Source organism: Gastrolobium bilobum, unplaced genomic scaffold, assembly GCF_033153095.1.
Source record: "Gastrolobium bilobum isolate Gb01-03AN ecotype WA unplaced genomic scaffold, APGP_CSIRO_Gbil_v1 utg77161, whole genome shotgun sequence".
Classification (NCBI taxonomy): Eukaryota; Viridiplantae; Streptophyta; class Magnoliopsida; order Fabales; family Fabaceae; genus Gastrolobium; species Gastrolobium bilobum.
In genome coordinates, this window is record NW_026898735.1 from 28147 (window position 1) to 55875 (window position 27729).

Genomic DNA, 27729 nt, shown 5'->3' on the forward strand with positions numbered 1-27729 from the left:
CAGTCATCATAATATTTTACAATAAAGTTCCCTATACATAGAATTGAAGTAAGAATCTAGAAACAACTAATGAATAGAAAACTAACCTTGAGGTTTCCAGGCATTTTTGATGCAAGTGCCTTAGCAAAATCACCTATTGTATGACGTATCAGATATATGGTTGTAGCATGCTGCAGAAGTTTACTTTGCTCCATCACAGCGTTCCAGGATGACAATGTCCGCAAGATATGGAACACTCTCTTCCCATGACATTGGCTTTGATGGCCTGAATGGGGCACATGGGCTGAAGATATGGAACACTTGCAGGGTTGAAAGTGGGATTTTCATGGTTCTTAAGGTGAGACTATGTTACATTGGAATGTGGATTGAGTATCTATATATAGTAAAACGACTAAGCTTGTGGGGATTTTTTTTTTTTTTTTTTGAGTTGAAAGATATTTTTGAGGTACATGGACTGTAACAAAGTATAAAAGGTGAGGCCACTGTGGCATGGTTTAGTTATCTTTACTGCATACATTCTGATAAGTTATACTGAAGTTTCCAAAGATTTGATAACATGCAATCTCTGATTATCATGCTGCTGTCAGGATGACAATATAAGTTTTTTTTTTAATTATTTATATTTGTATATTAAAAAGACCCTAATGCTATAAATACCATAGTTCCCTTGTTATAGGATACTTTGATAGGTTTTTGTGTTAAAAGACTCTAATTCATATTAATTGGTGTGAAATGATTTTGTGCGTATAGATTATCAAGCTTTTCTTGGTTTGAGCTTTAGACTGAGTTTTGCCATTTCTACCACTATAGGAAATATATGCATGAAATTCATGGTATAAAAAATTGTAAGGCTAATAGGGCTGTTATATGTTTTTGACAGGTACACATTTCATATGCTGAGCTGAACCCCAGTTTATAGACCTAATGTTCATTTAAGTTTTATATTTGCTGGACCTTATACACTTGATGTTACCTTCATTTTGAAATCTGCAAGATAGGTGGCTGTAGTTAGAGGACCCCAGCTAATTGTTGGTATTTTAAAAGTTCACGAAATAATATGAAAATGTAAATTTTAATATGCAAAAGTTATTTTAATGTTAGAAGCATACAAGTGTAACAAAATGATTTGATCCAAGTTCTGTTATAAGTTGCTGGCAGGAATTAATTTCAGAATGCAATTGAAGTGCCCTCAAAATGGTTAATTTCTTATTTTATCCTTCTATTTACAAAATAGTTTATTTGATGTTGTGCTAATTATCCATGTCTCAATGTGTAGAACTGCTTCAGCTTTGAATTATACTTCGTTGCAATGATTACACTCATATAAGTACCTTCTCTGGTTATTGTAATGATATAAATGTGCATGTAGGTCTGCTGTAAATGATGAGGATGAGATGAGTGGCCTTCCAAATACTCAAAAAAATTCATCAAGGTAAGAGCTGTTACTGCTTTGATGAGTGGAATGCTAGAGCTATATAACTATTTGGACTCAAGAGTTGAATGCTTCGGATTTGATTTAATGACAAATTTAATTACATTTTTGTTCTGGACTCATAAAAATCTGTATTCAGTTGGAAGTTGCAAGTATACTTATTGTTAACGTAGGTCTAGATTCTATTCGTGGCAACCATAACATTGTTTACAGATTAATTTGCCTGCTTTCATAAAGCTTGGTTTATGGTGTGAGAAAATTAGTTTTCTTGTCAATTTAGTGGATGTAATTATTGTAACACTTCACTCTCTGTTCTATTCAAGAGATGAGCTGTAAGTATTGCTGAGCATCTGTAAAAGTTTAAATATTGAAAACTTTGCGCATTGTTGAGAAATGGGGAACAACAGCTCAGCGATCATATGCAAACAACAAGAGGAACAAAAGATTAATCGGCCCATAGTAAACACCAAAAGCCCATATGAAAGGAAGCATAGTCAGTTATAACACCTTGTGGTATTAAGCGCAACATAATCTATTATAATTTACGGAAGCATTACTCTGATAGTGTCACTATTACTCTATGTAATTATATGAACTAACTTTTTCCTTTTCTTTTCCTTATATAGTGTCATGCCAATTATGTTTCTCATATATTTATAAGCTGTACAGTCTCGTACCTATACAGATTCCTAATTCTCTAACTCATTGACCATAGTCAATGGTCAGTATCTATTCGAGCTGCAATATGGACATTAGTGATCGGAATTGAGCTGCAAGCTGCCACCTGCCACCATTCGTTGATAAGCGATGTTAACTTTTCCATGAACAGCTGTGTCGTGTTCTTTGCTTTGAAAATTTTCCTGTTTCTTATTTTTTTTTGTTTACCCTTTCAATGTTCTAGGTCTGAAACAATCATAGAGAAGAAGATATTGGTCTTAAAAAAATGGTGGGAACCCAGAAAAGCAAAAACGAAAAAAAGAAAAAAAGCAAAGAACACGTGAATGCTGTCAATGATTTTTTTTTTTTTTTAAGTTTAGTCGGGTTTAACGGGGAGTAGTTTTTTTCTTTTTTTTTTTGTATAAAGTGAAACTTAACTCTTCTCTGTCTCTCTCTCACATACACCCACCATTAACCTTGCTAGGAAGGGTTTTTGAGATGTCCATTATCTCTTTTCGGGTTGACATGATTGTTGTATATATATTTCAGTTTTGTTACAAGTTCAATTTCAACCTGTACACCATTATTTTTGCTTTAGAATTGCTTGAACTATTAGCTAAATCTAACTCCTTTAGAAGTGCTCATGGGATTGTCACTTTCTCCAGTTCTCTCCCACTCAGAAAACCAGCATTAGCATTGCAATACTAATATATTTTAACATCATACCCTCATTTACTTCACTTCTTAGCTTCCTTCTTAGGAGCTCCAGGAGATTGGAGAGGAACGAGGTGGACCTCCACGTTGGAAATGGAGCAAGAGTTGCTGCTCATTCTATTGGAGAAACCGACCTCATTTTGCCTACGGGCCTTATTTTGCATTTGAATAAATGTCTTTATGTTCCAAGTATTTCTAGAAACATTATTTCAATTTCTTGTTTGGAACAAGATGGTTTTATTTTTAGTATTAAGAATGGTACATTTTCTATCATTATGAATGATATTGTTTATGGTACTGCTACCTTAATAAATGGATTGTATGTTCTGGAAATGGGAACTGAAGTGCTCAAAATAGATGTGAAACGACCTAGGATGGATAATCAATCATATCTTTGGCACTGTAGACTAGGGCACATAAATGAAACAAGATTGTCTAGGATGCATGCAAATGGATACCTAGATTCCTTGGATTTGGAATCCTATGGACAATGTGAATCTTGTCTAGCTGGGAAAATGACTCGTCACACACCCAAAGGGCTTGAGAGTCATAAGGCTAGTGAGTTATTAGAACTCATTCACTCTGATGTATGTGGCCCAATGTCTATTGAGGCTAGAGGAGGATACTCCTATTTCATTACCTTTACGGATGACAAATCAAGATTTGGGTATGTGTACCTGATGAGATATAAATCCGAAGCTTTTGAAAAGTTCAAAGAGTTTAGGAGTGAAGTAGAGAAACAGCGTGGCAAGATAATTAAGACATTACGATCAGATCGTGGTGGTGAATATTTGAGCCATGAATTTCAGGATTATCTGAGAGAGAATGGAATTCTCTCGCAGTTTACTGCTCCTTACACACCACACCAAAATGGTGTCTCCGAAAGGAGAACATGACCTTGTTAGACATGGTAAGGTCTATGATGAGTGAGACTCAACTTCCAAAATCATTTTGAGGATATGCCTTAGACACAACGGCATACCTTCTAAATAGGGTACCGTCTAAATATGTTCAGACCACACCATATGAGATATGGAATGGTAAGAGACCCAACCTGAGTTATCTCAGGGTTTGGGGATCGCCAGCTTATGTCAAGACATTGGCATCAGACAAGCTTAGTGCTAAGAGTACTAAATGTCTTTTTGTGGGGTATCCTAAAGGTACTAAAGGATACTACTTTTACTCTATGGATGAACACAAAGTGTTTGTATCCAAGAATGCTGAGTTCCTTGAGAAGGATTTGATCTCTCAAGGAGCCAGTGTGAGTAAGATTGATCTTGAAGAAGTTCAAGAACCACATGAACAGATTGAGGAACCCAAGTCTGCTTAGCAGGCGACGTTCACCGATGGAGAAGTAAACACACAACTCCGTAGGTCTACGAGGGTCATCCATCCACCTGAGAGGTATGGATTTGTGATTGAGAATCAACAAACCGTTGAGGATAATGAACCGAGTAACTACGAGGAGGCAGTCAAGGATGTTGACTCTTCCAGTTGGCTTGAAGCCATGGAATCTGAAATGGATTCGATGTATCAGAACAAGGTATGGACCTTGGTTCCTAAACCGCAAGGAATAGTTCCTCTCGGTAACAAATGGGTCTTTAAAAGAAAGACTGATGGAAATGGCAACGTTCAAACCTACAAAGCTAGTTTGGTGGCGAAAGGATATCGTCAAAGACAAGGAGTTGACTATGATGAAGCTTTCTCACCAGTTGCCACGATCAAATCTATAAGGATCATGCTTGCGATAGCAACATATCACGACTATGAAATTTGGCAAATGGATGTCAAGACCGCCTTCTTGAATGGGTTCTTGAAGGAGGAAGTGTACATGACACAACCTGAAGGCTTTGTAATCAAAGATCAGGAGCATATGGTATGCAAACTTCAAAGGTCGATATATGGGCTAAAGCAAGCATCAAGGAGTTGGAATATTCGTTTTGATGAGGTCGTTAGGAGTAACGATTTCATCAAGAACGAGGATGAACCTTGTGTTTATAGGAAGGTTAGTGGGAGTAATGTTGTCTTCCTAGTGCTTTATGTAGATGACATATTGCTTATAGGAAATGACATCCCCACATTACAAACAACGAAAGAATGGCTTTCAGAAAGCTTCACCATGAAGGATTTGGGAGAGACGACCTTTATACTTGGTATAAAGATCTATAGAGACAGATCAAACAGGCTGTTGGGTTTATCTCAATCCACGTATATTGACAAGATGCTAAAAAGGTTTAGCATGGAAGGGTCGAAAAGGGGTTTTCTACCTGTCAGTCATTGGATACATCTTTCAAAGGCTATGTGTCCAAAGTCGCAGCCTGAGAAGGATCGCATGAGTGGAATTCTATACGCTTCGGCTATTGGGTCCATCATGTATGCCATGATATGTACGAGCCCAGATGTCTCATATGCTTTAAGCATTACGAGCAGATACCAGTCTGACCCTGGAGAGGGTCACTGGACGGCAGTCAAGACCATCCTTAAATACTTGAGAAGAACTAAGGATGCGTTTTTGGTCTATGGTGGGGTTAATGAGCTTACAGTGAAAGGGTTCACTGATGCCAGCTTTCAGAGTGACAAAGATGACTGCAAGTCACAGTCAGGGTTCGTATTCACCTTAAATGGTGGGGCAGTATCTTGGAAGAGTTCCAAGCAGGAGACAACAACAGATTCAACGACAGAAGCTGAATATTTAGCTGCTTCAGAAGCGGCTAAGGAGGCCGTGTGGATCAAGAAGTTCATATCTGAACTTAGGGTGGTTCCAAGCGTGGATGAGCCCATACAGTTGCTGTGCGACAACACTGGGGCCATTGCGCAGTCAAAGGAACCTAGGTCTCATCAAAGATCTAAGCACGTGCTCCGCAGATATCACCTGATTAGAGAAATCATTGATAGAATGGATGTAAAGATGGATTATGTTCCCACAAATGATAACCTGGCCGATTCTCTGACAAAGGCTGTTTCTCAGAGAAAACATGATAGTCATTATGAGGCTTTGGGTATACGACTTAGGTCTGATTGGCTCTAGGCCAAGTGGGAGCTTGTTAGTATTTGGGTGTCTGATGTGCCTCTGACAAGTGTGGTTTTTCCATGTTAAAATTGATAAGAATTGGGTCATAAGAGAGCAATTTAAATGCATATTTGCTATTTATATTGATTCTTTCTATATCAATAATATTTACCTTTTGGTTGTGTTTTTACAGGAAAAAGAGGAGTGAAAATTACAAATTACAGAAAGCCTGTTGACGCGACTCCACACATAGGAAATTTCACCGGGTGCTGCGCAGGCCAAATACCAGAGAATTGGCGCTAGTTGGCGCCAGATTGGCGCAAACTAGCGCCACACATATTAAGCACCTACATTATGGCGCCACTAGGCGCCCAAAAGCAAGTAAATGGCGCCAATTGGCGCCCAGCAATACAAAGGGTGGCGCCAGTTGGCGCCGGTCCACGCAATCAGGTCCGACTTTTGGTATTTGAGGCAGCAACTCCGCGCGAAGTAGCGCCACACCGGCGCCAGCTGGCGCCGGGTTGCGGGAAATTGTACCGTGATGCTATGAGGGTATTTTTGGAAGAAGGAAAAGAGTCCTATAAATAGGATCCTTTTGACAGAATTAGTGATTCCGACCTATTTCTTCAGAAGGAGACCGACGGCAGAGCTCAGGAGGATTCTTCTACAGTTCTTCTTCTTCTCTTTTCTCTGTAATTTTATGCTTTTGAATATTGGATTAGTTTTAGCCATGATTATGTTTGGCTAGTTTTCCTTCATTGTGGGTAAGGTCACAAACCCTATGTGAACCTTTTGTTTAGTTATGGATTGGTTTACTTTTCGCTCTTTAATTTAATTGATTTATGCCTACTCTGTGCGTATTGCTTATCGTTTATATTAAATCTGATCAGTTTAGTAGTGAATGATAATCTGAGGGTTAGAACCCTAGATAGGAATATTGGGGTTTTGGTCCAGAAAGGGGGTAGGATAATAATTAACATGCGTGCTAGGAATAGACGCATTCTTGATTACAAACGTTTAATTTATCTGTGTAATGCTTGATCTCAATTGAAACATTGCAAGGAATTGGGGTTTTAATTGTGATTAAAGGGCTAAATTTGCAAGGAATTGGGGTTTAGCTAATAATTGTTTGGATGATAAATTGTTTGATTGTTTATTTTAATTGAGCAATGTGAATCAATCCGTAGTGAAAAGAGGGGATCATAGGGCGAGTGTACTTACCTGCAATATCTCTCATATTTTTATCCAAATCATTTTGCATCATTCTCTTATTTTTAAAATCCAAAAATACGTCTTTGTCTTTAATTTCTATTGTTCTTCAAATCACTTGGGTTTTATATCTTGAAAGGACGTTTATAATATATTCGCTCACAATCCCTGTGGAGACGATAACTTACTTATCACTTTATTACTTGAACGATCGGTACACTTGCCGGACCGTATCAAGTTTTTGGCGCCGTTGCCGGGGATTGTGATTTCTTATATCTTATAATCTTGAATTTCAAGATTTTTCTTTCTGTGATTATTTCATTTTCTTCTGTTCTTGTTTAAAATTGTTTTGAACATTGCTACTAATCTTCTCTTGAAGTTTTATGCGAAGCAAGGTTGATCCTATAGAATTGTTATTTGATCCTGAAATTACAAGGTTTGAAAGGAGAAACAGGAGACTTGCTCAGAAGAAATCAAAAGTGCCAAGTGCTCAATCTGAAGAAGCACCTGAAATCCCAACCATGGCAGCGAATAATGAAGCTGAAAATCCACTTATGGATACCATCCTCACTCCAGCCTTCAATAGGCCTAATGTCCAACCGAATATTGCTGACGATAATTGGGAGTTGAAGTCTTCCATAATTCAGTTGGTGGAGAGAGTTCAATTTGGAGGAGATGAGCATGAGGATCCTCACAGGTTCATAGACCGGTTCTTAATGATATGTGACTCAACCAAGCACCCTCGGGTGTCTGATGATGCTATCCGGTTGAGATTATTCCCTTTTGCTGTAAAGGGAGAAGCACTTAGCTGGCTGGAGAGGCAGCCTGCACGGAGCATTTCTACATGGGAGGATTTGTCTACAAAGTTCTTTGCAGAGTTCTTTTCCATGGAGAGATACAATCAAATGGTGAATGATATCACCAACTTCACTCAAACTGAGGGTGAAACATTGTGTGCAGCCTGGAACAGGTTCAAGGACTTGATGAGGAGGTGCCCTCATTATAATTTGACTGCTGGTAATCAAGTCAGAATATTTTTCAATGGCATCACACCTGAAGATAGAATGGTTTTGAATGGTGCAGCTGGTGGTACTATTAAAACCATGAGGGCGAATGAAACTCTGGAGCTGATAGAGAGGATGGTCAGGAATGAAAATCAAGGGGTATCTTCAGTGTCCTAGAGACAATCTTATGATTAAATAAGGACAGAGATGTAGACCTTTTTAATATTGTTGCAAATAAATAAAAGCACTCTTTATCTTGTCTCATAATTCTGTCTCGATATTAATGTTAATATATTATGAATAACTTGATAAACCCCGTGGAATAAAATAGGTATCTCTTGAGTATCTGTGATGAGATCACAATCATGAGGATTCAAGAATACCGGATGTTTATTCCTAATTTTATGTTCCTAGTCTAGAGATACTGAGAATGGGGTCAGTAATCTCGGGTAAGACTAGCACGACTTATCTACTTGTATATGGATACAAGGTATAGACCTCATGTGCTACAGATATGGAGATGTCTTAGCTAAAGTCGTGGGTGGACCTATAAGGGTATAGCTCGCACTGAACGGACCCACAAAGAGACTCTATGAGGAAATCTCACAGATAGTATCATTAGAGTAGTCTCTTCATATTTGGGTATGTCTTTCCTTAGACCAAAAGTTATCACTTAGACTGTGTTCTAGAAGGCATGCTTTGACTGTATACCTCGTCTGCCTGAAACATGGAGACTCCTAGGTATGCTCTTGGGCTTGTCCTGATAGGGCAGAGGGCTAGGGTGATAAGCTGAAGGAATTCGTCAAATCTCTGTGAGAGATTAGGTTATCCTTAAATCGGAGAAATCAGGATGACATTTACAGTGACTCGGGAATCTATGCATAGTAAAAGAGATCATAAGATGATCCGCCTTTAGAGTCAGTAAATTGAAGACTCCTTATTTCATATAAAGCTAACCCTAAACCGCAAGGGTTGATGCGTTTCCTTACCCTAGGTTTTATGGGAAGGTAACTGAGACGAAGGGACAAACATACGGCAACCAAATATGTTTAATAGGATGATCAAATCATTAATCTAACTAGTTCTAGGGCAACAAAGCATTGCTAGTGCTCTGTGTTGTCATTAGATGGGTTGTGGGCTTATTGAGCCCAAGCCCATTTATGTCAGTGGCTAAGTTGGACCTAATGGGTCACACACGTTGCCGGGGAATTTGTTTTTCAACGCTAACTGATACCATAGAATTCTGAGATTGAATCCTTTTATTTTCAGTATTTTAGTTTATGTTAAGTTTTTGGTCAATTTTGATTCTGGTATATGCGAGGTACACTTGATCCAAATTTGTTGTTGTATGATCCAGAATTAGAAAGGACATTGAGGAAGCACAAAAGGGCAGCCAGGCAAAGGAGATAGTTGCAAGAAATTGGTGAATCCAGTACGGTTAATCAGGAAGAGATAATGGCAGAGAATCACAGACCACCACCACCACAGAGGACACTGGGAGAGTACATGACTCCTGCAGTGATTCCTCCAATTGGGAGTGTTGTGCGCCCAACAGTGGAGCCCAACAACTTTGAATTGAAGCCTGCTTTGATACATTTGGTGCAGAAGGATCAGTTTGCTGGAACCAGTGCAGAGGACCCTTGCACATAGAGAACTTTCTGTTGTTGAGTGATACTGTGAAGATAAATGGTGTCACAAGAGATGCAATTTTGTTGAGACTATTCACTCATTCACTGACGGATGATGCAAGGAGATGGCTGCAATCATTGCCACAAGGAAGTATAACAACTTGGGATGATCTGCAAACCAAGTTCTTGCAGAGGTTTTTCTCAGCATCCAAGAGGGCCAAATTGAAGGATGAGATTACAAGCTTTAAGCAGAAAGAGTCAGAATCCATTTATGAGGCTTGGGAGAGATTCAAGACTTTGTTGAGGAAATGTCCACAGCATGGAATTGAGGCATGGCAACAAGTAGCAATCTTCCTGCAAGGAATGACCACTAACACTAGAACCTTGGTGCATGCCACTGCTGGTGGATCATTGACTACCAAGACTCCTTAAGAAGCCTTGGATATCTTTGAGTCATTGGCATCTCAGGAATTTGATAATGCCCCTGTGGCTGACAGAAGGACAGGAATCATCAGGTTGGATGGGTATGATGCTCTGTTGGCAAGAAATGATCAACTGATGCAGACACAGGGACAACAGCAGCAGCAGTTGGATACCCTTATTAAGCAACTTTCTTCACAAAAGGTAGCTTATGTGGAAACCAAGAGTGTATGTGCTATCTGTGGCAAAGGCCACGTGACAGAGGAGTGTGATTATGGGGGATCACCAGAACAAGCAGAGGTGAATGGAGTGTGGTATGATCAGAATAATCAAAGGAACTACAACAATCAGGGAAGGAATGTTTATGTGCCACCATGGAAGAACAAGAATCAACACCCAGGATTCAGCTATAGTTCCAACCATCAATTGAACCCACCAAAACATCCTACACCACCACATATGAAGGAGCAGTCAAGTGATCCTGCTGCATGGGAGAAAGCTTTTGCTCAGTTATCTAAGACAACTCAGGATTATATCCAGGGGTCTAATTCATTCAGGGAAGAGACAACTGCATTCATGCAGGAGACCAGAACTTCTTTCAGAAATCAGGAAGCATCAATCAGAAATTTGGAGACCCAGATTGGTCAATTATCAAGACAGATATCAGAGAGACCACAAGGGAAATTTCCAGGTGATACATTAGTGAATCTTAAGGAGCACTGTAAAGCAATTATGACAAGAAGTGGGTTGGTACTTCAACCAGTGAAAAAGAATGTGGAAAATAAAAAGAATGAAGAAGAGGTTGTGGTTGAAGATGTAGTCTCTGATGATGAAGTAGAGAAGATGAGAAATGAGAAAAGTGAGAAGGAAGTAGTTGTTAGAGATGTTATAGTTGGAATTGAGAAAGAAGAGGAAGGGAAGGACAATAAGAATGAAGGAGAGGTAGAAGTTGGTAAAAATGCTTCCCCACAAAAGATGATGAAGTGGGAAAAGAAGAAGATGGCTGACAAGAAAGAACAGCCAGTTATTTTATCTCCCTATGCTAGAGTTCCCTACCCTCAAAGGTTGAAGCAAGAGATTCAGAAACAGCACTATGCAAGATTTCTGGATATCTTCAAAAATTTACAAATTAACATACCATTTTCTGAAGCACTGGAAAATATGCCTCACTATGCAAAGTTCATGAAGGATCTTCTTACTAAGAAGAGGAAATTAACTGATGGTGAGACAGTGGCCCTAACAGCAGAGTGTAGTGCCCTAATCCAGAAGAAGCTTCCAACAAAAATGAAAGATCCTGGAAGCTTCAGTATCTCTATTGCTATAGGAGATGTGGAGGTGGGAAAGGCATTGTGCGATTTGGGAGCCAGTATAAACTTGATGCCATTGACAGTATGTAGAGCTTTGGGAATCAACACTTTGAAGGAGACCAATCTTATTCTGCATCTTGCAGATAGATCTATCAAGAGGCCTGAAGGTGTGGTTGAAGATGTCTTGGTCAAGGTAGACAAGTTTATCTTTCCAGTGGATTTTGTGATTCTTGACATGGAGGAAGAGGATACAGAAAGTCCTCTATTGTTAGGAAGACCCTTTTTAGCAACTGCAAGATCTTTGATAGATGTTGAACAAGGAAAGTTGTTGCTAAGGGTGGATGAGGAAACAATCACAATTGATGTATTTGAAACTATCAAGCACCCTGTTGATGTGGGGGATTGTTTTAGATTGGATGTGATACAGGAGGTTGTGGAAGAAGTGAATAAAGAAGAAGAATTCCCAGTTGAGGAAGAAAGATCAGAAGAAGAGACAGGTACAGAAGATTACCAAGAAGAGCCAGAAGTGGAAGAGCTTGAGAAGAAGATTGATGACATTCCAAAAGGAGAACCTAAGGTAGAACTTAAAGAATTACCTTCACATTTGAAGTATGTGTTCCTTGGGGATGATCAAACATATCCAGCAATCATTAATGCAATGTTGTCTGATGAGGAAGAAGGAAAGTTGATTGAAGTACTTAAGAAGAATAAGCTGGCAATTGGTTGGCAATTTTCTGATCTCAAGGGTATCAATCCTTCCTTCTGCACCCATAAAATATTGATGGAAGAAGAGGTCAAACCAGTAAGGCAACCACAGAGGAGACTCAACCCCACTATGAAGGAGGTAGTGAGGAAGGAGGTTGTGAAGTTGCTTGATGCTGGGATGATTTACCCTATTTCAGACAGTGCTTGGGTGAGTCCTGTGCAGACAGTGCCCAAGAAAGGGGGGATGACTGTGGTGAAAAATGAGAATAATGAACTGATTCCCACAAGGACAATCACTGGTTGGAGAATGTGTATTGACTATCGGAGGTTGAACAAGGCAACCAGGAAGGATCATTTTCCACTTCCTTTCTTGGATCAGATGCTAGAGAGGTTGGCAGGACATGCTTTCTATTGTTTCTTGGATGGTTATTCAGGGTACAATCAGATAGCTGTGGCACCAGAGGACCAGGAGAAGACCGCATTTACATGTCCATATGGAATTTTCGCATATCGGAGGATGCCTTTTGGTCTATGCAATGCTCCTGCCACTTTCCAAAGGTGCATGCTTTCCATTTTCTCTGATATGGTAGAGGAATGTATAGAAATATTTATGGATGATTTTTCTGTATTTGGGTCTGATTTTAATGTATGTCTGAAAAACTTAGATTCTGTCTTAAAAAGATGCCGGGACTGTAATTTGGTTTTGAACTGGGAGAAATGTCACTTCATGGTGACAGAAGGTATCGTTCTTGGACACAAGGTGTCTAGAACAGGAATAGAAGTGGATAGGGCAAAAATTTCTGTGATTGAGAAACTCCCTCCACCTGTTAATGTTAAGGGTGTGAGGAGTTTTCTTGGTCATGCAGGATTTTATAGGCGGTTCATAAAAGATTTTTCAAAAATTGCCAAGCCCTTATGCAAGTTATTGGTCAAGGACCAAGAGTTCCTGTTTGATGATGAATGTCTGCATGCATTTCATGTTTTGAAAGAAAAGTTGACCACTGCACCTATCATGATGGCACCTGATTTCTCATTACCATTTGAATTAATGTGTGATGCCAGTGACTATGCTGTAGGAGTGGTACTAGGCCAAAGAGTGAATAAATTGTTGCATGTCATTTACTATGCCAGTAAGATCTTAAATGATGCACAAAAGAATTATGCTACTACAGAAAAAGAATTACTGGCAATTGTGTATGCATTTGACAAATTCAGGCCATATCTGTTAGGATCAAAAGTTATTGTTTACACTGACCATGCAGCTTTAAAGTATTTGTTAAGCAAGCAGGATGCTAAACCCAGGTTGCTCCGCTGGATGTTACTGTTGCAAGAGTTTGAGGTAGAGATCAAGGACAAAAAGGGAGTTGAAAACTTGGTGGCTGATCACTTATCCAGGATTACAGAAAAAGAGCTTCAAGAAGGACCAGAAGTAGTGATCAGAGAAGAGTTTCCTGATGAACATGTTTTGGCAATATGTGCTGTCACAGAGATGGTTAGGGATAAAGTCTTATCTATCAGTACCCCACCATGGTTTGCTGATTTCGCCAACTATAAAGCTGTTGGATTGATGCCTAAGGATTTCACATGGCAACAGAGGAAGAAATTTCTGCATGATGTTAAGAGATACATTTGGGATGAGCCATATCTTTTCTATAGATGTTCAGATAGTGTGATCAGACGGTGTATTCCAGAGGAAGAACATAAGGATGTGTTGTGGCATTGTCATGGTTCTGCATATGGTGGACATTTTGCAGGTGAGAGAACTGCAGCAAAAGTATTGTTGAGTGGCTTCTACTGGCCCACCTTATACAAGGATGCAAAGAAGTTTGTGGAGGCATGTGACAACTGTCAGAGAACTGGGAATATTTCTAGGCGACATGAGATGCCGTTGAACAATATCCAGGAAGTGGAGATCTTTGATGTTTGGGGTATGGATTTTATGGGACCTTTCCCTTCTTCCTACTCTAACAAGTACATATTGGTGGCAGTTGACTATGTTTCCAAATGGGTTGAGGCCATAGCTACAACAACCAATGATTCCAGAGTTGTGATTGCTTTTCTGAGGAAGCATATATTTTCAAGATTTGGAGTCCCTAGAGCTATCATTAGTGATGGGGGCACTCATTTTGATAATAGGATGGTGGAGTATGCCTTGGCTAAGTATGGGGTGAGGCACAAAATAAGCACTCCATACCACCCACAGACTTGTGGTCAGGTTGAGATTTCCAACAGGGAATTGAAGAGAATATTGGAGAAGACTGTTGGGAATGCTAGGACCCAGTGGTCCAAGAAACTTGATGACACTTTATGGGCGTATAGGACCGCTTTCAAAACTCCTATTGGGATGTCTCCATTTCAGTTGCTGTTTGGAAAAGCATGCCATTTGCCAGTTGGATTGGAGCACAAGGCTTTGTGGGCTGTGAGGTATCTGAATTTTGATTCCAAAGCAGCGGGACAGAAAAGATTATTACAGCTGGATGAATTGGATGAGTTTCGTTTGTCTGCTTATGAAAGTGCCAGTTTGTATAAGGAAAAGACAAAGCTATGGCATGATAGGAAGATCACACCTAGAGACTTCAAGGTGGGGGATCAAGTACTTCTGTTCAATTCCAGGTTGAAGCTGTTTCCAGGGAAGTTAAAGTCTAGATGGTCTGGACCGTTTGTGGTAAAAGACATGAAACCATATGGGGCTGTAGAAATCAGTTCTTTGGATTCGGACAGAAGTTTTACAGTCAATGGTCAACGATTGAAGTTATATGTTGGAAGTGCTGTGGATAGGCAACTACTGACAGTTGCTCTATTAGAGGTAAAATAGATCATACCCGTCAGGCTCGCGACGTTAAACACGCGCTGAGTGGGAGGCAACCCACTGTACTAGGTATGTAATTCCATGTTCATACCATATCCATAAGATGAAGAAGTAAAGGGGGAAAAATTTTGAAAAAAATCAAAGAAATTTTTTTTGCTACGTGCTGGGCGCTAAAACGTTAATCCTGACCGTTTTAGCGTCCCTAGAGTTGCATCATTATGAAACTCTCTGGTTGTGCGCGCTAAGACGTTCACTATGAGCGTTTTAGCGTTCACCAACAACACCAATACAGGCACTCTGGCCAACCGCGCTAAAGCGCTAATTCTGACCGTTTTAGCGCTGTGCTGCACAAAGTGTGCATTTTTCTCTGGACAAGGACGCTAAAGCGCTGGTCAGCCAACGTTTTAGCGCCCTGTCACTAATTCGACATAACACGGTTTCTCCTCTCTTTTTCTTTTACATTCTTCCTTCCCTCTATTTTCCACAACTGGTTTATGCTCTCACATTGGTATCATCATTCTTCATAGTTTCCTCCACATCCTCTCATCAACATCACGGTATGTCTCTCATCTCTTTTCTCTCCATCATATATCATATCTGAATCATAGAACTTATTGGGGCATTTTCTAGGGTATTTCACATGTTGATTTCCTGCATCATTCTTAGGATTGCATGTTGATATTAGTTTTATTTGTATTATTCTACTGGTTCTATTGCCTTTGTCTGATATTTTGGGGATGAGAGAGTTCTCCAAATTGTTTTACACAACATACCCAGCGCACACACACACAAGGTGTTCGTGGAAATGACTGACCCAAAAATTGGCCTGGCGCTAAAACGTTTGGTTTCAACGTTTTAGCGCCCGTCCAGTTTTTACACACGTTTAAGGCCAGGACGCTAAAACGCTCAGTGTGACTGATGGTCCTCAAGAGTTGAGGCCCATTAAGTGTAAATTGTTCCACAAAACCCATGTTTTGGTTATAAATCACTCCCTTCAACCTTCTTCTTTCCATATAGAGCAACTGTTTTGAATAGTGGACCAGAGCAATACCGAAAGTGGGAGTTAAGGTAGACCTGGAGCAAATTTAACATTATCTTTTTCACATATGACTATTGGGTTAGTTTGCTTTGTTCAGGACACCTAAGGCCCATCAGAAGGAACCACAAAATGAAGAGAGAAGAAGGAGTGTTGCGCAAAAAAAAAAAAAAAAAAGCCTGCTGTAGTACAACAGCAGTCAAAGGAAGCAATGGGAAGCCGCCACGTCAGCCACAACAGAGAAGGTGGAGGTGCTACCTCTGCTACAGTACGAAAGCAAAGAAGCTGAGCAATCAAAAGCCGCCACGTCAGCTGCAGCAGAAGGAGTGGAGGTGCCTCCCTGAATCCGATACTCCCACTCACAAAGGGAGCCAAAAGCAAGGGGGACCACTTCCATTTAAGGCCAAGCTGGCAAAAAGCAAGGCTACCATTGGAGAGGATTTCTATTCGGAGCTGAGCTGGCAAGAAGCAAAGCTACCATTGGAGAGGATTTAAACAAAGCACGACCCTTGATGAAAGGAACAATGAAGATCAAATGAAGAACCCTATAAAAGGAACAAGCAATCCTCATAAAGAAGATCATCAGCGCCCATCCTAGGACTCGTCATCTCTTTGTTTTCTTTTTGTAAAAATGCTCACTAGGAGCTAACTTCCTCTAAGTAGGTGAGGGTTCCATAGAAGTAATCCCTTTTGTCTCAGGATAACTTTGTAAGGAACACATATTTTATAAATGAATTTTGAGTTGCTCTTTGGTTTAATTTATTGATTTTGTGAAACCCTTTGGGCTGGCAACCTCATCCCGGGACCACTCGGTTGATGAAACACTGACAAGGGCGTGTGGAGCATTCTCAAGATCCTGGGGTAGTTTAGCCTGAAGAAAGGAGGGAGAAACACCTGGAATGGGGAGCACTGCCATGTGAATCCATGCTCTTTTGAGAAGGCAGCATGGTTTCCTTGCATATAACTCCAAGTACTATGGAGTAACGTGGAGAGTAAGGCCTTACCCTCTGCTTACCTATAGCAAAACAAGGGAAGGAGCAAAATCCACTTGTAAAATATGCTACCAAGCAGGGTTAACCAAAGGGATGAAAACATGGAACCCGTAACACCTACTTGACTTTTTCTGAAATTAATCTTAACTCAAACTTCTATCACAACCTTTTCCTCACGATAACTGAACTGTGTTTTACCAGCTGATGCTCTTACTTTCATTTCGTTGACTGCTCTTGAAGTTACTTAAATTGATGCCTTTTTATTCGATGACCGTGCTAAGTCATTCACTGCTCTCATCTGGTTCAGAATGGTTAACATTGTTTAACTAGCTGCCCAGAGATTGCTCTTTGTGAAGCTTAGCTGAGAATAGTACTTTCTTTTATTGCTCCATTTTACAAATTAAGTTTCCTTTAGCGCTTCTTACTTCACAACTGCTCCCTGAGGACGATAATTCTGGGGCTACAATACCCTATATTGCTTGACACGTACGCTTGCGTATAGTTGAAGAGGGTTGCTCTTAGTCAGAGTAGATTGCTCCTGTTGGCAATCCTGATTATTACTCTGCACTCTTGCTCTCTGAAAAGATATTCCCGAGCAGCTCTCGGTTCGACCAAGCAATTGGCGCCGTTGCCGGGGATCATTTGGCAAGAAAGGGCGTTTTTAAGGAAACATTTTTGTTGTTTAATTGCAGTCTTTTTGTTTTGATAGACCTCCTCCATTTGTATGAGCACAGAACCTACAGAACTTGGACTGGAAATAGTACTTTTTGATCCAGAACCCGAGAGAACCTTCAGAAATAGAAGAAGAGTTCAAAGGTTGAGAAACATTACAATGGCGGAGGTTGTAAACAATGATAACAATGGAAATCATAATCATGAGCCTGAACAAGGACCGAATGAAGGAAGAGGGCCATCATTGAATGATATGGCTGCTCCCTTCAGAAATGGTCCAGAACGAGGCTATGTTCCCCCTCCTTTGAATATCCCGAACTTTGAAATGAAACCTGCAATGTTCCAAATGATTATGAACGCTGGTCAGTTCCATGGACTACCCATGGAAGACCCTCACAGTCATTTGGACAATTTCACTGAGATAGTTGATAATTTCAAAGTTCATGGTATTTCGGAAGAAAACATGCGGATGCGGCTTTTTCCATTTTCCTTAGCTGGAAAAGCCAAAGAATGGAGGAGAACATTGCCCCCAAACTCCATCACCAGTTGGGAGCAATTGGCGGAACAGTTTGTTACCCGATTTTTCTCCCAAGCAAAACAAGCCCAAGTGAGGGCTGATATAGCTTCCTTTCAAATGTATGATGGAGAAAGTCTGTATGAAGCGTGGGAACGCTTTAAAGAGTTGATACGAATTTGCCCGAATCATGGAGTTTCTGATTGGGGCATCATTCACACGTTTTATCATGGCTTAACCCCACCATTGAAAGCAACTGTTGATGCAGCTGCAGGGGGAGATCTTTTGGATTTTACTTATCCAGAAACCTACCAGTTGTTGGAAAAACTTTCAAAAAAACATATTTCATGGCCTTCCACACGACACAGTGCTCCTAAGAAAGCAGGAGTTCTTGAGCTAAGCTCAGCTGATGCTCTTTCAGCACAAATGGCTTCGCTCCAGAACACTATAAAAAACTGGAAGCCTATGGAACAGAAAAAACCAACTGAGCAACTTCTCTTGACTCAATCAAGTCAGACTTGCCCCACTTGTGGAGGTCCTCATGAATACGAGGACTGTAAAAATCTAGCTGTTGTATGCTATGCAGGAGGGTATGACAACAACAACAGGAGCAATGACAACTATCAAGGGAACAATAACCGAGGCTAGAGGAATCAGAATAATGCTGGAGGTAGTGGAGGAAACTACCAGAACCGACCCCCGTATCCCAAGCAGAACCAACAAAACTGGGATAAGGGTGAAGGGAAGTCCCAATCCTTTGAGACTTCTGTCAAGGAGTACATGAATCAGAACAGCGCAGCCATGCGAAACCTAGAAACCCAAATTGGTCAGCTGGCTGGAGCACTCAAACAGAGGCAACCAGGGACACTCCCTAGTGACACAGAAAAGCCGTCTTAGGATAACTAGGAGCATTGTAATGCTATAAGCCTACGAGATGGAAAGACTTTACCACCGCCAGATTTAGTGGCACGACCTCGAAAGCGCGAACCAGCAAAACAGCCCATAGGAAAGGAAGTTGAAGAAGCCACTGACCCTTCACACCTTGAAGCTCAGACAGGACCAAAAGAGAAGGTCCAGAACAATGAGTCTGCTGAAATCAAACTGGATGACGCAACACCTGTTGATGTGCCTCTCGCAAGCGTGGTTTTTCCATGTTAAAATTGATAAGAATTGGGTCATAAGAGAGCAATTTAAATGCATATTTGCTAATTATATTGATTCTTTCTATATCAATAATATTTACCTTTTGGTTGTGTTTTTACAGGTAAAAGAAGTAAAAATTATAAAAGCCTGTTGACACAAACCAGCGCCGGATTGGAAAGGTTACACAGTACAAAAGACAGAAACTTGGTGCAAGTTGGCACCAAAATGGCGCAGACCCGCGTCAGATCACGGAAACTACAGCGGAGAATTTCCAGCGGCGCATCATGTCACCAAAGTGGCGCCAATTGGCGCAACATGCATTACTATTACATGGCGCCACTAGGCGCCCAACAAGAAGGATTCTTGGTGCCACTAGGCGCCCAAAGTCAAGGGAGGATGGCGCCAATTGGCGCCCCAATGTGAAGGACTGGCGCCGGTCCACGCAATCAGGTCCGACTTTTGGTATTCGAGGCAGCAACTCCGCGCAAAGTAGCGCCACACCGGCGCCTACTGGCGTCGGGTTGCGGGAAATTGTACCGTGATGCTATGAGGGTATTTTTGGAAGAAGGAAAAGAGTCCTATAAATAGGATCCTTTTGACAGAATTAGGGATTCAGACCTATTTCTTCAGAAGGAGACCGACGGAAGAGCTCAGGAGGATTCTTCTATAGTTCTTCTTCTTCTCTTTTCTCTGTAATTTTATGCTTTTGAATATTGGATTAGTTTTAGCCATGATTATGTTTGGCTAGTTTTCTTTTATTGTGGGTAAGGTCACAAACCCTATGTGAACCTTTTGTTTAGTTATGGATTGGTTTACTTTTCGCTCTTTAATTTAATTGATTTATGCCTACTCTGTGCGTATTGCTTATTGTTTATATTAAATCTGATCAGTTTAGTAGTGAATGATAATCTGAGGGTTAGAACCCTAGATAGGAATATTGGGGTTTTGGTCCAGAAAGGGGGTAGGATAATAATTAACATGCGTGCTAGGAATAGACGCATTCTTGATTACAAACGTTTAATTTATCTGTGTAATGCTTGATCTCAATTGAAACATTGCAAGGAATTGGGGTTTTAATTGTGATTAAAGGGCTAAATTTGCAAGGAATTGGGGTTTAGCTAATAATTGTTTGGATGATAAATTGTTTATTTGTTTATTTTAATTGAGCAATGTGAATCAATCCGTAGTGAAAAGAGGGGATCATAGGGCGAGTGTACTTACCTGCAATATCTCTCATATTTTTATCCAAATCATTTTGCATCATTCTCTTATTTTTTAAAATCCAAAAATACGTCTTTGTCTTTAATTTCTATTGTTCTTCAAATCACTTGGGTTTTATATCTTGAAAGGACGTTTATAAGATATTCGCTCACAATCCCTGTGGAGACGATAACTTACTTATCACTTTATTACTTGAACGATCGGTACACTTGCCGGACTGTATCAAGCAATTGGCGCCGTTGCCGGGGATTGTGATTTCTTATATCTTATAATCTTGAATTTCCAGATTTTTCTTTCTTTTTGTGATTATTTTATTTTATTTTCTTCTATTCTTGTTTTAATTTGTTTTGAACATTGCTACTAATCTTCTCTTGAAGTTTTATGCGAGGCAAGGTTGATCCTACAAAATTGTTATTTGATCCTGAAATTACAAGGTTTGAAAGGAGAAACAGAAGACTTGCTCAGAAGAAATCAAAAGTGCCAAGTGCTCAATCTGAAGAAGCACCTGAAATCCCAACCATGGCAGCGAATAATGAAGCTGAAAATCCACTTATGGATACCATCCTCACTCCATCCTTCAACAGGCCTAATTCAAGTATTGTCCAACCGAATATTGCTGACAATAATTGGGAGTTGAAGTCTTCCATAATTCAGTTGGTGGAGAGAGTTCAATTTCGAGGAGATGAGCATGAGGATCCTCACAGGTTCATAGACCGGTTCTTAATGATATGTGACTCAACCAAGCACCCTCGGGTGTCTGATGATGCTATCCGGTTGAGATTATTCCTTTTTGCTGTAAAGGGAGAAGCACTTAGCTGGCTGGAAAGGCAGCCTGCACGAAGCATTGCTACATGGGAGGATTTGTCTACAAAGTTCTTTGCAGAGTTCTTTTCCATGGAGAGATACAATCAAATGGTGAATGATATCACCAACTTCACTCAAACTGAGGGTGAAACATTGTGTGCAGCCTGGAACAGGTTCAAGGACTTGATGAGGAGGTGCCCTCATTATAATTTGACTGCTGGTAATCAAGTCAGAATATTTTTCAATGGCATCACACCTGAAGATAGAATGGTTTTGAATGGTGCAGCTGGTGGTACTATTAAAACCATGAGGGCGAATGAAACTCTGGAGCTGATAGAGAGGATGGCCAGGAATGAAAATCAAGGGGTATCTTCAAAGTCTAAGAAAGGTAGCCTTCATCTAGAAGGTAATGAGTCAGTTCTGGCTGAAAATAAATTGCTAGCTCAATAAATGGCTAGTTTGACTTCCAGGCTTGACAAGATGCAGATCGCGGGAGTTCAAGCTCAATCTGTTACCTTTGTCTGTGACTATTGTACGGACAGTCATGCTCCTAATGAATGTCCATCTCTTGCTTCTTCTGATTCACCTCAACAAATGCAGGTGAATGGTATATGGTATGACCAACGCCCTCAACAGCCAAATCTTCAGAGAAATCAGAATTTTTCTGGTGGTGGTGGTAACAATTTTCAGCGGAGAGCTCAGGGAGTTGGCATGGATTTCAATTCTAATAATTATACTCAGCCTTCACAGAGTCAACAACGAGAACCTGTTGAGTGGGAAAAAGCCTTTGCACAAATGGCCAAGACTTCTAATGAGATGGCTCAGACCACTAATACCTTTATAGAGGAGACTAGAGCCAACTACAAAAATACAAATGCTTCCATAAAAAACCTGGAGAATCAGATAGGCCAATTGGCAAAGCAAGTTTCAGAAAGAATTCCAGGTACTTTTCCTAGTAACACAGTTACAAATCCCAAGGAGGATTGTATGTTTATCACAACTAGAAGTGGAAAAGTGGTAGCAGCTCCAGGAAAGCCGAGAATAAATATGGAAGCTGAAAAGAAGCTAAAAGAGGTTAAGGAGCCAGAAAAAGAAATTAAAAAACCTGCTGAAGTGGAGAAGCCAATTGAAAAGAAGAAGTTTGAATTGAGTCCTGAATATGTGAGAGCCATGGCACCTTATCCTGACAGATTCAAGAAGGAGGATCAGAAGCAACATTATGGAAGGTTTCTTGATATATTCAAGAAATTGCATATCAATATCCCTTTTGCTGAAGCCTTGGCTAGCATGCCAAATTATGCCAAGTTCATGAAGGATTTGTTGTCAAGAAAGCACAAGTTCCAAGAATGCCAAACGGTGACACTCACTGAGGAGTGTAGTGCTATTATTACAAAGAAGTTCCCGCCTAAGCGTCATGATCTAGGGAGCTTCAATATTTCTGTTGAAATTGGTAACACAAAAATTGGCAGAGCATTATGTGATCTAGGGGCTAGCATTAATTTGATGCCCCTTTCTATTTGTAATTCCTTGGGGATCACCGAGTTGAAGCCTACTTTAGCATCTCTTGAACTTGCTGATAAGTCTTTGAGGAAGCCTAGTGGTATTATTGAAGATGTTCTTGTGAAGGTGGACAAGTTCATCTTTCCTGCTGATTTTGTAGTGTTGGATATGGAAGGGGTAGTTGACATGCCTCTTTTGTTGGGTAGACCTTTCTTGGCCACTGCTCGGGCATTAATTGATGTTGAAAAGAGGAAGCTTGAGCTAAGAATGAATGATGAAACCGTTACCATCAATGTCTTTGATTCTCTAAAACAGTCTTCTCACAAAGATGATTGTTTTAGCCTTGAAGTAAAAGAAAAACAAAGTGCAGCGGATGATGCCAAGGAAGATGGTGTCATAAAGGTGGAATTGGAGGAGCTTCCTCAACCTCAGAAAAATGTCTTCTTGATTAATAAGGAGGCGGTGATTGAAGCATTGAAGGAAGAGGAAACTGAATTGAAAAATAAAGATCCCTCTTCCCATACCAGCAAAATCCCCAATGAGGATGATGACAAACATGGGAGGAAATCCAAACGGAGGCGTCATCCTATAATGAAGAAGGTATTAAGAAATAAGGTGGTGAAACTCTTTGATACAAGTTGGAAGAGACATCAAGAGCTGAATTTTGACAAGAGACACTGTAATAACCCAAAAATCTTGTACTCGAAATTAGCCTAATGAAATGAAATGAAAAGGGATCAAGTCCATATTCAGTGAACTAGTAGCTTTGAATAAGCAGCATTAGTCCTAAGTTAGAACCCACTTTAAATAAGATAATTAATAACTTAGCCCAATGTGGTTTAAAGCCCAAATAAAGTTAAAGCCCAACCTACTTAAGAATATAACTAAGTTAAAGGATTCAAGCCCAAAGCAATGCAAGCCCATTTTATAAGAAATGGCCCAATTAGCATCTAGACCAAGATCCAAGCCCACACCACCTAGCCTTGACCCAATTACAAAGGGTCCAACACTTATTAACCTAATGGGCCTAGACACTCACCAAGCCCAACCCAATTCAAAGGAACAACCCTAGATGAGGTGTCATCAAATGATTGGAGGAATTTGAATGAGCTCCACCTCCCTTGGAATAGCAAACTCGGCCATGACAAGAAGAAAAGGGAGTGGTGTTGATTTCCACACTCCCTAGGCGCAACTTAAGGAAAGAATGGACAAGTAAGAGCTTGAGTAAGACACACTCCAAGCCTTAACCATGCATGTGATTTCCTTCCTCCAAAAGCAACTCTACTTTCCATACCCACCTTGGATGACGCAAAATGATGGAGAAAGGAAGATTGCTTCTTCCACACTCCAAGCCTTAACCATGCATGTGATGATCTTCTCCAAAAAGCAACTCACCTTTTCTCCTTACACACCTTGGAGGGCGCACTCATGACAAGGAAAAGGGAAACTTTCTTCTCCCACACTCCAAGCCATGCATGACAAATCAAAGACTCATGAACCCAATACTTTCCTTATTCATGATTAAAAAGTAGATCCACTTTTCCCCTCCCCCTAGGCGAAATTGTCATCATGAAAGGAGTCAAGAGCATGACTTGTCTTACACACTCTATATTGAGTGTTGCACACTCAAAGCTACCTTATTCAACCTCCCTGCATTGGGAAGAACACCATGACACCTTAAGCTCCCACCCTCCCTCTTTATGTGAACCCCTCATCACTTGGTGCATGACATGGAGCTTGCTTGTTTTACACACCACACATTGAGTACCCTACACAACCATGACACACGCTAACCAATGATCTTATTGGTGAATCAAAGTTGAACCTTGCTTTCTCTACCCTAGGCGTGAGATGCAAGAAGGAAACACTCAAAATCCCTTCCTCCCCTAGATCCACGTGAAAGACTTCATGAAAAGGAGATAGAGTATAGAACACTCATGCATGACTACCTCTCCTCCCCATGCGCACACCTCCCTAAAGGACCAAGGAGAATAAGTGACTTATATGACACCTTGAGTGTCCTACACTCTACACACTCTCATTACCCCCCCCATGCTTATGACAACCTTGAACAATGTGAGGAGACTTGCTTACCCCACATTCAACCAGGACCTAGCCTATCCTATCCTAGGCATGATGATTAGGGAGACTTGAATAAAAAGGTGTACAAACAAAGATCTCTCCCCTTCCTAGCCGTACACTACCTAAAGAACCAAAGCAAGGACACACTCCCTCACTTCTAGCGTCGGCCACCCACTCATAAACAAGAAACAAGTGAACCAACACCTCTCCTCTCCTCTTAGACTTACGTAAAGAGAGATTAAGAAGTGGTTGGAAGCAACTCTCAATCCTAGAAGACTACTTGAAGATCAAGTTGGAGTTATACTTTAGACATCATCTTTGAGGTAAGATTTCATGAGCCCTTCATCCCTTCAAGTAAGTAGAATAAACTCTAACTAGTTTATATGACTAGATCTTGGACGAATAAAGCCATGCATGCATCTTTCATCTTTAAAATCACCTCTTAGGTATATCATCTCTAAGTGGCCGAACCTCAATGGTATGCATGCACCCTCTAAATATTCACAATATTTACTAAGCAACCTAACCCTAAATGGCCGAATCTATATGTACCCGACTAGATATTGAATATGTTCTTTAAGGTAATATGAAAAGTGTTGAAGTAGAGGTTTTAAACAACATGTAGAAAAGCATTACTTGAAGAATCACCACCTAAATGACATTAACCCTAAATGGCCGAACTTGATGAGTATTAGACCCATGAACATGTTGTCAAAATTATCTCTAGGCATGCACCCTCTAAGTGGCCGAACCCTAATAAGCCTAAAAGGGAAATATGTGAAGGTTTTCTTAATACCATGATGTGTGGCCGAAATGTATGCCATAGAATATGACTTATGCATGAAAACAATTAGTAAAAATTATCTCCTAGGCATTTTTAGAGAGCCGGACCTATGACATGAAGAATATTAAAGTTTAGATCTTTTAATTTTAGAACCATGTACTAAGGTTGAATATGTGACTAGGACAAACCAAAGCTTGAAAAGAGATCCAAGATACTAGGGCCTTCATTTGGCCGAATCCATCACCTCTGGGAAGAATTTACAAAGCGAAAAAGGGTAAGTGATTTATGGTTGTTGAAGCGGCTACCCTATGGTTGCCACCCCCTTTATGTTAAAGTGAGGTTTGACTGCAATATGTTATATGATGCATTACATGATATGTTTGGTTGTTTGGAACTAATGTTTATTCATGCAAGTTTTGTAAGATGGCATGTGCACTAATACCACAGAGGCAACCTGACGAGGACCCTGGGTATTCGTCCATAAGACCATGGAGAGTAATTGCCATGGCAGGATTGGTATGATGATATAAAAGCATGATTATTTTCCAAACTATGTTTCCAATGTTTTGCCATTCTATTATTGTACATGTTATTATGTGACTATTGCAGGAGTAAGCATCATGGTTTGGAGGTTGCTCCAACTGTGAGTCCTTACTGAGACCCCCAATCTCACCCCTCTTTGGGGAAACCCACTTTCAGGAAAAAAATGACTAAATGGGTAAGACAGGGAAAGAGGCTGGTACGAGTTGAAGAGGAACCTGCGCAACCACGTGCAGTTGATAATGACTCCAAACTAACGGAGATATTTAGGAACTTACTAGCCGAAGCAAAGCTCTTGGAGGCAGACTATCTTATATCTGCTCTAGCTGGGCCCATGTGGCTTGAAGAGGCACCTTCCTAAGGGTGTACCTAAGTTCTAATTTGGGATGACTGTAATAGACTATGCCACTTAGATTATTTTGAACATCTTATATGCCTTTGAAGTACGATATTTTGGGATGTTTATGTTTTTATGGACTTATGAATTTAGTAGGAAAGATTAAGTAACATAAGCCACTATCCGCATAAGACACTTAAGTAACTACCCACTGGGTAGTAGTCAACACTAAAATTATGATCATGTAAGTGAGCTCCTAAAATCGCGCATAAGTATAAGTAGGGTAACCAAGTAGAGATTAATTTGTAAGTAGACCGTAGACAAAGAAAAAGAGAAACTCATGACTAGAGGAATAGATAAGTTAGGGGAATGAACGAAATTAATTCCCATTAGTAAATTTTAAGTTAACCACGCTTAAGTACATGGATTCCGCGCATTGAATGTCAAGCAATGTTACACCTTTGATGGCCTCATTAAGGGTGTTACAGACACCGAGACTCTATCTCTCGGAAAAATCAAAATTTCAAAGAGTTCTTAACATGGCTCCATGGTTTGGAGCAAATCTGGGAATGGTGGTCTCATACACCAAGGCAACCAGTACCACCGGACCTTCCATTTGCTGAGTCATCCCACGCTGCTGAGGGGGATGACATGGAGGGTTGAGTTTATCTCCTTGCTGATGGAGATCTTGTATATTAGTTTATTTTTCTGTTTATCATTTTTCTTTTTAGTTACTTTGTGTTAGTATATCTTTCTCTGATGTTTTAATGTGCGCATTATAGTTTCTTCTATATGCCACTGTTTGTTCTATTGTGCTGGTTTTTCTTCTTCTTGTGGTTTAATTATTGCTGAGGACAACAATTCTCTAAATCTGGGAATGGTAGGCTTGCACCTTAGAACTGCTGCAATGCTTCTATCAGGGGAGATATTCTAACTCTTTTAATTTTCTTAGTTATTTTTATAGTATTTTGTGTGCTATATATGTTTAAAAAAAATATTATTTTCTGAGCAAGTCCCAGGTTTAGATATGCTTTTCCTAGTTAATTTTCCTGATTCATCCTAGGAATCATGTTTGGTATGTACTTCTGGCATAATATTGTATTGGCATGAGTAGATTTCATGATTGCTCGTTTGTCTGAATTTTGTGCTTGAATGATTAATGATGCCTGATGTTCTTTTAGAGGTCTAGCTTAACATCATAGCTGGTGA

At 40.2% G+C, this 27729-nt stretch overlaps 1 protein-coding gene and 2 non-coding genes across 3 annotated transcripts; 1 reads left to right on the forward strand and 2 right to left on the reverse strand.

The window, feature by feature from the left end:
- Window positions 1-214: 214 nt before the first annotated feature.
- Window positions 215-26544, forward strand: LOC133283626 (uncharacterized). The gene is made up of 7 exons (XM_061480509.1): window positions 215-337; window positions 12532-12848; window positions 12936-13701; window positions 13999-14783; window positions 21058-21357; window positions 21748-22045; window positions 26371-26544. The coding sequence occupies exons 1-7, from the start codon at window positions 215-217 to the stop codon at window positions 26542-26544; spliced, it is 2763 nt and encodes a 920-aa protein (XP_061336493.1).
- LOC133283628 (small nucleolar RNA R71) lies at window positions 9874-9980 on the reverse strand. The gene has a single exon (XR_009747823.1). It is a non-coding gene; the product is annotated as a small nucleolar RNA R71 (small nucleolar RNA).
- LOC133283629 (small nucleolar RNA R71) lies at window positions 18202-18306 on the reverse strand. The gene has a single exon (XR_009747824.1). It is a non-coding gene; the product is annotated as a small nucleolar RNA R71 (small nucleolar RNA).
- Window positions 26545-27729: the final 1185 nt, after the last annotated feature.